At 33.9% G+C, this 9823-nt stretch overlaps 1 protein-coding gene across 1 annotated transcript in view; it reads left to right on the top strand.

Annotated features, from left to right (window-relative positions):
- Nucleotides 1-1600: 1600 nt before the first annotated feature.
- Nucleotides 1601-9823, top strand: part of LOC105620260 (neprilysin-1-like) — an 11496-nt gene continuing 3273 nt past the window's right edge. Inside the window, exons 1-9 of the mRNA XM_012201765.1 lie at nt 1601-1804; nt 3882-4101; nt 5898-6005; nt 6852-7066; nt 7213-7344; nt 7410-7508; nt 8259-8458; nt 9060-9243; nt 9595-9771. Of these exons, the coding sequence (XP_012057155.1) occupies nt 1601-1804; nt 3882-4101; nt 5898-6005; nt 6852-7066; nt 7213-7344; nt 7410-7508; nt 8259-8458; nt 9060-9243; nt 9595-9771 (1539 nt within the window). The remainder of the gene's footprint in view (nt 1805-3881; nt 4102-5897; nt 6006-6851; nt 7067-7212; nt 7345-7409; nt 7509-8258; nt 8459-9059; nt 9244-9594; nt 9772-9823) is intronic.

Here is a 9823-nt window from a genome sequence, read left to right as displayed (position 1 = left end):
TACGTACGTACGTTACGTTACGTACGTTACGTACGTAACGTTAACGTTAACGTTAAGTTAAGTTAAGTTAAGTTAAGTTAAGTTAGTTAGTATACTACTCTTCTCTCTCTCTCTCTCTCTCTCTCTCTCTCTCTCTCTCTCTCTCTCTCTCTCTCTCTCTCTAAAATTGATTCGAGTAAAAGATTTTTCAAAGATGAATAAAACTGCAGTTACAAAATATTTTTTTGTTTATTAAAATCATTGTGCTTTATTACGTACTTCTTATTTGCAAAAGTTTTTAATTTTCGTTTTTTAAATCTGAAATAAATTAAAATAAATTAAAATAAAATTTAATAAGAATCTTTTGGAATTATGTAACAAAAAAGTTTACTTTACTTCAAATTTAATATTAAATTATAAATAATATTTAACGTCATAAAATATTTTTTATTAATAATTGAGAGCTATAACTAATTTTTTTTTATTAAGTGGAATGCAGTTACAGAAATGTTTTATTTTTAATATTTTCGCAAAGTTAGAAAAGTTACTTTCTAAAAGTAACTTGTTATTTATTATTGATTTAAAAAATTAATTTTGTTATTTTTACTTGTAAACTATATCAAATTATTACAATTTCCATTACTTCTTCATCAAATTTTGATAATCCTGTTTTGGGGAAAGTGGCATTCAATTTTCTGTGTCGCTAATTGTCCATTTTATTGCGAAATGTATCTGTAGTGATTATTGTACGTGTACCAAATAAAGATACTGGTTTTATTATGTTCGTTACCAATAGATCGTTATATACTACTCAAAAAGCGTCACTACATTGCAATCAACGTTATAAATAAAAAAAAACCGTAATTATTGTAAAAAATAAAAAAAATTGTTACAATGACAACATTATAAATAATGCATTACTTCTCAATCCTGTATTTTCACATGAAGTGTTTTGGGACATTTTCTTAAGAAGAAATAAAGTGTATACATCATATTTTATATGAAATTTTATATTTGCAATTTCTTCTTGACTTAGCAGTAAACGAAGTTCTGGAAAAGAAAGCTCTATAACGATGATCTTCAAACGATAATTCGTGGCCTTTGAAAGCGCGCCGAGGACGTGATTTCAAATCTAATCGTAATTTTCCATGTAATTTCAGCCTCGAGGCATGCTGCTGGTGGAATCGCGATTTACTCGGTGAGAGCTGGTGCCGTTACATTCTCATCACTCAATCGGCGGGGTGTCTGGGGGGCGTGGAACGACGATCACCCTCGAGGCCGATTCGGGATTTAGGGACAGGACGTACGGTGAGACCCGGCAAATGTGGCTCTGTGCACGGTGAGCGAGGGTTACGGGGGCCGTGTGGCCCGCGGGGCCCGTGCTGGTGGTGGTGCTGGTGCTGGTGGCGGCGGTGGCGGTGGTGGTGGTGGCAGTGGGGGCGGTGGGGGTAATGGTAGTAGATTACGCGGCGACGCAGGCGCGCGGCTGTCCTTGAGCCCCCGCAATTTATGCGCCAGCGGGTCAGGTGGGCGCGGGGGGGTGCACGGCGCGACCGTGGCTACCAGCGGTATCGGGGGCACGGAAGAGGCCGCCCCCGGTTCCGGGTTACCGGACGAGCCGATGGTGCACGTGGAACGATCGGCACACCAGGGCACATGGGTATGCTGCGTGCCCTGTTACTGGCTGCGGAGGAGCAAGGCCGTGCACAAGGCGCTGCTCACCTTCGCCATGATGCTGGTAACCAGCCTGCTGGTCACCAGCCCGGTGCTTTTCCTTATCACGACCTTGCCGGAAGGAGAGCAGCCGCGCAAATGTGCGCCATTGGTGGGTGTCTTTTAATGATCCTTTCCTCTTCCGTATCCGTTATGCACCAAATGAAGCGGAAAGAGTTTCGTGGATACGGAAGCGGTTTCGGGGATTAAATTCGGGATTATTTATCAATTTCCGATGCTGAAAATACGTGAGAAAAGAATCCTAGGATGCCTCTGCCGTAGGATTTATTGCGTTTTATTTACGCACGAATAAATACGAAATTATCTGGCTTCGGTAGCATCTGGATTTGCGCGTTCGACGAAATCAAACTGATTTTTATTTTCTAACTCAATTTCATTTCTATAAGTAGTATAATAAATATATCTGCCATTCGATATATAGAAAATGCGCTATATCTGCAAAATATCTAATATAAATGTATTCTTACCTAAAGCTTTCTTTTTGAAAAAAAGAAATATAATATTTCTTCATACAAAACTTATGGCGAAAAACTATGCTTGAAACAATTCCATCTTCAATACTTATTTGTTGTCACGCATAGAATGGAAAGTAAATGAGTATCACGAGCTCAGCTATAAGAGCTTGTTGAGAAATTAAAGATATAAATCGTCACTGAGATTACAAGGAAACACGAAGTGTTTCGTGAACATAACGCATGCAGTGTATGCTTGTAAAACATACGAAGCGTGTGACGTGACGTGAATAAATAATCGTCTTACTTATGCAGCAAGGAAGATTAGTAGTTGGCTATAGTAATTTATATCGATCGTAGACATAAGTTAACTTTGAGAGAGGTGAGAAAGTCGGCATTTAGCAACGAGAGCATTCGGATTCTTGTAATCAGTGACTTATCCTTGCGCTGCAAATTTGATCTCGCAAATAATAAGAGAATTAATTCTCGAATCCAAAGGGAGAGAGAGGAGAATCACAATTCAAGAAAATTTGTACCTTTTTATTTTCTTTATGCGCGTGAAACTATGAAACTGAACGATAACAACGTGGAAAATTGCGCTTATGACTCGATATAATTATTCGAGGTGATACATGCGTCGCTAATATGCGACAGTAATACAAAGCGAAGCCGTATTGATAGGTAAGGTTTCGAAGTGAACTGAAGGCTCATCCTAGGCTGAGGTCAGGGCTTTACCTCTTATCTCGAATTTATATTTATACTTTTTCAGAAAACATTTGAACGAATGAATTGCAAATGGTATTTAGAGTCGAAGATGTTACAACAATAATCGTTAAAAATGTTATTTTTGAATAAGTGAAGAAATAAAAATCATATAATAAAGAATATAGAACTCTTAATTTTAAAAAACAATACAAAGATTATAAAGGACATATAAAAATCAATATTAACAATTCTGAATGTAAAAAGTTAAGACAGAGAATATATTATTTTAATTCGAAAGGTTTTAGTTATTAGTGAAAAAGACCATATCTCAAGGAACATACAAGAATCAATAAAAAATTAAAATATCTTTATTTTGATTCTTAATAAATCAATAAATAATCAAATGTTGTAACTAAATTATCATTTTGACTTTCATGACGTCACAAAATCATTTTGATTTTTTTATTTAATGTGTTTTTTAGAATTCGGATAAAATAAGTTTTTGTGTTTAATAATATTTTGCATGCATTTTTCAATTTCCAATTCAAGTAAAATGCACGTCGAATATTTGTCATTATTTGTCAAATACAGTCCTAAACTGAAGTTGGCGTACGTAATTACAAATTAAATTGACAAACAATTTAATAATACATATTATCTTTGATTAACGATGCACACGAGAACTGTTTACGAAAAGGTTTGCTTCAAAGGAGATCTCAATTTTGCCAAATCGAATTTGTGTCCGAATAATAATTATATTTTATATATTATTACAATGATTGTTATATAATTTATTATTATTAATAATCGTGTTGTATCTATACTTATTATTAAAAAAGAGCTAATAAAATTAACGATTGAAAAATACAAAAGCTTCAAGATAACAGAAAGTATTTTGTTTTTATCTAAACAATAAATGAAAATTAGGATATTTTGGGATCGAAAAATAGGCATCTAGTCTCAGGGAAAGGCTGAATCCGTTAAAGCAAAGCTAATGAATTGCAATTTCAGGATGAAGCCTGCGTCAGAGAACGAGATGGACCCGAGGGTGTTTGCGACACGGATGTTTGCATGGAGGCCTCGAAGAGGATCTTAACGTCCATGAAACGTGGTGTCGATCCTTGCAAGGATTTTTACAAGTTCGCCTGCGGTGGTTTCCGCGATCAGCAGCCCTATCAACCGAGTGCGAGCTTCAACATACTTCAGGCGCAAATCGACGAGCGTATACACAGTGAGCGTTTTACAGTTCTTCACAATTTTCCTTTTACAATATTCTAACTTAAAAAAATTTTAGACATTATTTTCGCAAGTCTCAATCGCTAATTTCTTTAAAACTTAATTACTCCGTACTTGAAGCAAAAAATCGTGTTCCACGATGTAAAAGTATTCTATTCCTTTTATCATTTTCAATCTCTTTCAGCCGAGTGAATTCATATGGCCTCATTAAAATTCTCAGTGGAGTAATGACGTAATGTTTTTCAATAGAATAATTATGAAATACAGCATTTTTTCTCGGAAAAAAATAAGAGCGTAATTTACGCCTAATTAAAATGATATGTTTTGCAGATTAAAAGAATTATCCGTTAAAAAAAAATCGAGCTTATAATGGATCAGTGGATTATTGTTATTCTACATAATACAATAAAATTGGAGTTGCCTATAAGAAAATCTCGTCTTTATAGAATTTTTTTATACAAAATTGTAGAAATTTATCTGCAATTCTTCTATATTATGTTTAACGATTCTAAAGAGTGTATTGACTATCGAAGTCTATTGTATGACAATAACGACGGTATTCCTCGACATTCCTATCGATTTTCTTTGTCCTCGACGAGGGAAAAGAAAGAAAAAGGGAACCGGATTTGCGGATGAGAGACGGGTTAATTAGCGACATGTTAATCTTCAACGTAGAGATTCAAAGACCACAGGGAAAACCCGGACAGAGAACCCGACCTCAATTTGGCAAGAACCTATCGCAAACATGATAATAGTTAGTGGTAGTGGTGTCGCCGGCGCGACTGGCGCCGAACGACTGGCACCAACTATGCTCGCGTATGGATCGTCGCGTAATATAACTCTGTTCAGGGATCGAAACTTAAAGGAGAGATGAATAAACATCAAACTATATATACAAGAAACGTCATGAAGAACATCGGAATGTAAAACTCGAAAAACTCGATACTGCTATTTATTGACGAATCTAGAAACTTTTCAAGGATTCATCGGCGCATAGGAAGCGAAATCTTTTTTTTAAGATCAAATATGAAAAGATAGAATACTAAATTAATTTAAATTATTACATTAAAGAAGTATTATATATGAAATGTACAATTTATAAAACATTTTATTCAAAATTATATCGACACAAAAAAAAGAATAATATAATGAAATCTTTGTTTTTATATATCTAGGAGTTTCTTGAATTAAAATATATATTTGGAATAGCATAATTGTGATTAAGCATTTTACAAAAATTAAAAATGTATAACAGTTTGCCATAAATATTTTTAAAAAAGGAGAGGGACATGAGAGTCTCCTTCTCCCGAAAATTCGTTAATAGAGCTGTCTCTAAGGGATGGACTTGCAACGGGAAGGTTGTAAGTTTTCTCCAGAAGTCTTCGATGTTGGTATGCTCATGTTCCCCGAAAATGAAAGAAACGAATGGGGGAGGGTCGTTTGATGAAAAGTTATCGGACTCTGATACAAGGCGAAATCGAACGGCCGACTTGCCGTTACTATAAATAATGCACATTAATCGATATATGTACGTGTACACGTGTACATACGTGTGTTACACTGGTTGCTTACTGTTTGGCGGAACACCTCTCTCTAAAACCTTCTCTTACTTTTACGTTTACCTTCGAAACGATATTCGCGTGATTCAAGGTCGACGAATTGCCCCCGCTAATCAGATCATCTGCGAGATCTTTAGCTGTTGTGCCTTATCTTTTCAGCTTTCTTTGCGAGTTGAACTTAACGACATTTCCTTCCAGGAAATGATCCTAATCGCGAGTATTATTGTTTTAGAAACGCTGACAAACGAGACGGGACAAATGGTCGTTGCCTTCGAGAAGCTTGGGCAGTTTTACGATACTTGTCGAGACTTTAAGAAGAAACCCGTAAATTTTACACCCGGTAAAAGATTTGTTCATTGTTCATACTTTGTTTCACGAATAGTTAGCTAATATTGCTAACTCGCTCTTTTATTAGAGAGTTTTTGCAATACCGTTTATCCAGATACGCTAAGATCAGGTTGTCTTCTTCTTAACAATTAAGAAAAGGATAATATGCCTTTAGCATTCACCGTATCTAAATTCACGTTATTGCAAAAGCTCCCTATTATTATTAATCTTTATTGATATTGAATTTAATGGACCCGAACATTTTCTGTGATTATATTGTGAAAAATTGTTTAAACAAATGTTTTTCACAATCTTAATCATAATTTTAAATTATGTAGTCTCATTCCTCGGATTTTGATCTATAAAATGAAAATAAAATCATTCAATTATATTAATTATATTAATTTTAAGCAAATCTGTATTAATTTAAAGTACTGAACTCGCGAATATTAATTAAGAATATTTTGGAACAATCAGTACCAATTAGAGTTAAAACATACCGTGTGCATTAACATTTGGTAGACATGAATAAAATTCGGATACTTATAATAAAGATAAATCTGAAATTTTTCTAATACAATTATTTTATCGTTTCAATTTTAATAAATCAAATATATAATATAAAATAATTTTACGCATATAAATGAGTTAATATTGTAGTTCTTTTATTATTAAAACGTCATATTAACATGTTGAATGTTAATAAAAATCGCGAATAAGGACAGATCCTTTTCTATATAATTCTTTCGTTACTTCAAATCATATAAAGTTTCTTCAATTATTCCAAATATATATCCCGTTGATATTATCATACGTACGATAAAGCACAATAAAGCACTTTTAATGCTCCCTCTTTCAGTTTACGAACTGTTGAATAAATTTGGTGGCTATCTATCGCCGAAAAGCGTGGTGCCGACTGACATCACTCCTCTAATCTCTGCATTGCTAAAAGTAAACGGCGCGCCCTTCTTCGACTTATACGTCGACATAGATCTTTACGATCGCACAAAGTCATCTGTATATCTTGATTTTCCTGTCAAGCACCAGAATTATAAATTTCTCGCAGAAGACCAGGTAAGAATTCGATGCTATCTTGATTCGACATTTTACACGGTAATTAAAAGAAAAATCAGCGAACATTTATGCCTTTAAATTCTTGGGCGCTTTTAAGACGTTTCTTTTTTTTTAAATCTTGTAAATACGCCGCGATATTTTTCTAGAAAAACAGAGACGTACAAAGATCGCATAGAATTCGAGAGATTGTCCAAGGGTTCTTGCCAAAAAATATGGATCCTGAGGAACGATCGTCGGAGACGGATCTGCTTTTGCAATTTTGCTTATCGCTTGAAAAGGTAAGGGTTTATCGCCATCGTTTTATGTGAATTAAACAGCGAATAAAGTGCGTACGTTATGTCAGATTTATCCAAAGCACAAAGATTTGTACAATTGGGTGGACGTTGAACAGAGGGTATACGTCGCTTACAACATTACTTATCTCCAGGAAAACTTTGGTTATGTAAGTATCAACTTAATACGGGCTCTTTTAGACGCGAACTATACGAAATTCCGCTACGTGCGATCGTTAGTGAAACAGACTCGACAGCAATTCTATCACAAATAGTAGATATCCCTTTGCTTGCCACTTGAGTGTAGCATACTTTCTTTTTCCAATGTTTTTCCAATACTTTTTCCATTGCTTATAATTTTTTTATTAATAAAAATACATCATTTATTTAATTAATGTCGTTATATATTAATTCCTTAATATCTAGTATTTTAGTTAAAAAAAAATTGTTAATAATTAGTTATAAATTTCTTAAAAATAAATACACATTGTAAAGTAAACGGTGTAATTTTTTATTGCTTATAAGTAATCGAATTAATTGAGTATGTCATCCAAGTATATGTTATTCGCTTCTAAGAATTGATAGAAGCCATTTGAAAATGGTGGTTCAAAGTTTTAAATCTAATTAAAATAATTAATCATATTGACTCTCCTCTGAGTAACACAATTTATTGGCGTTACATTGGTTAAACATTAGCATGTATTGGGGATATATTGGCCAATAAATTGTGCTACTAGAGTTGTTTAGTTCTTAATTGGATTACTCTTATGCTTTGGATCGCAGTAGCCTCTTATTTATTTTCCCAATCTTCTTTCAATTTCTTTTAATTATCAATTAATTTTCTTTTCTTCTCTCAATTGATCTCTCAATCAATTTCCCATCTCTTAAAATAAGAGAATTATTTGACGATCTTGGGACAGATAAGATGGAGATCGCTGCTGAATGCTACGTTACCCTATCGTGTGAATAGCATCGATCTAAACGGCGGTAATAACGATACGAATAGCGTACAACGACCGCCGATGTACGTCGCATCCGAGGACCAGCAGATTTATGTCTACATTATGGCACCGCGTTACTTTCGCAGCCTTGGCAAGCTATTAAGCCGCTCCTCCAGACGGTACGGATTTTCCATATTCATTTCAATTGACAATTTGCGCGCATTGCGTGATACGAAACCAAGTCCTTTGCCTAAGCTTTCTCTTTGGAAATCCAATTGGATAAATTGTCGATAACGAAATGTCAATTTGGGAAGGGTTGATTCTATAAGTGGAACGGTACAAAGAAATCGATATTTTACTGTACGTTAATAGAGTATTGCTAATCATATTAATCATATAAACATTATGTACATTATAATACATCTTAATTAATGTAATATAATTTTTATATAATTTATAATAATGTAAATTATTATAAATTATATTACATTAATTAATATAATTTTATAATGTAATATAATTACATGTAATTATATATATAATGTAATAATGTAATATATATAATTGTTATATAATTTATAATAATGTAAATTAGATTTTTAATATAAATTATATTAATTTTTCTATTACTCATTTATATTAATATTATATTATAACTATATGGTTTAATTACTCGAAACCTAGGCTTGTATATTGATTATCTAGTCATGATTGTAATAGTTACGAAGAATACATGTATACCTCATATTGATTAATATTTAATTATAATAAATTACGAAGGATTATTCATAACGGATTGCTGTTACTCTATGCGGATACATTACACGACATCGTAAACGTCACCGCCGTCAAAGATTGGGAAGACTCCTGCTACAGACTAACCAAAAGCATCTTCAGCGAGGTGGTCAGTGTGCTCTATGTGCGACAGTACACTCCAAAGTACTTAGAAACTCTGGTCAATAGGGTAATACTTTTCGTTTATTAACCCTTTAACTGATCGTTTAATAAATTTAACATGAATTTGAAATACGAATAAATGACAATTTGCGCGCATTGCGTGATACGAAACCAAGTCCTTTGTCTAACTTTCTCTTTGAAAATCCAACTGGATAAGTTGTCGATAACGAGATGTCAATTTGGAAAGGGTTGATTCTATAGGCGGGACGGAACAAAATGATTATTCATCTTTTGAATCGCTGCACGATTTTGCATACGTAATTCATATTTTTTGGAGTGATTAAATGTTAAAGAGTTGATCTTTGTCGTGTAAACTTTTGTCTTAATTTGATAAAAATTACTTTCTATATAACTGCAGGTGACTGCGTTGTTTGAACGTGTAAAGGAAACTATAGCCGAGCGAATATTAGTGAAGTCATGGTTGGATGATGAAACCAGGACGCAAGCATTGCAGAAGTTAAATTCCTTACGAGGTCGATTTCATGTGTCGCCAGATTTTTACAACGATTCCTTGCTAACACGTGAAATGGCCGAGGTAAGATAATTACCTTTTTCATCTCTCTCTCTCTCTCTCTCTACTACTAACT

This window comes from Atta cephalotes (assembly GCF_000143395.1).
Source record: "Atta cephalotes unplaced genomic scaffold scaffold00025, whole genome shotgun sequence".
Taxonomy (NCBI): Eukaryota; Metazoa; Arthropoda; class Insecta; order Hymenoptera; family Formicidae; genus Atta; species Atta cephalotes.
This window is presented reverse-complemented; position numbering and strand designations above follow the sequence as displayed.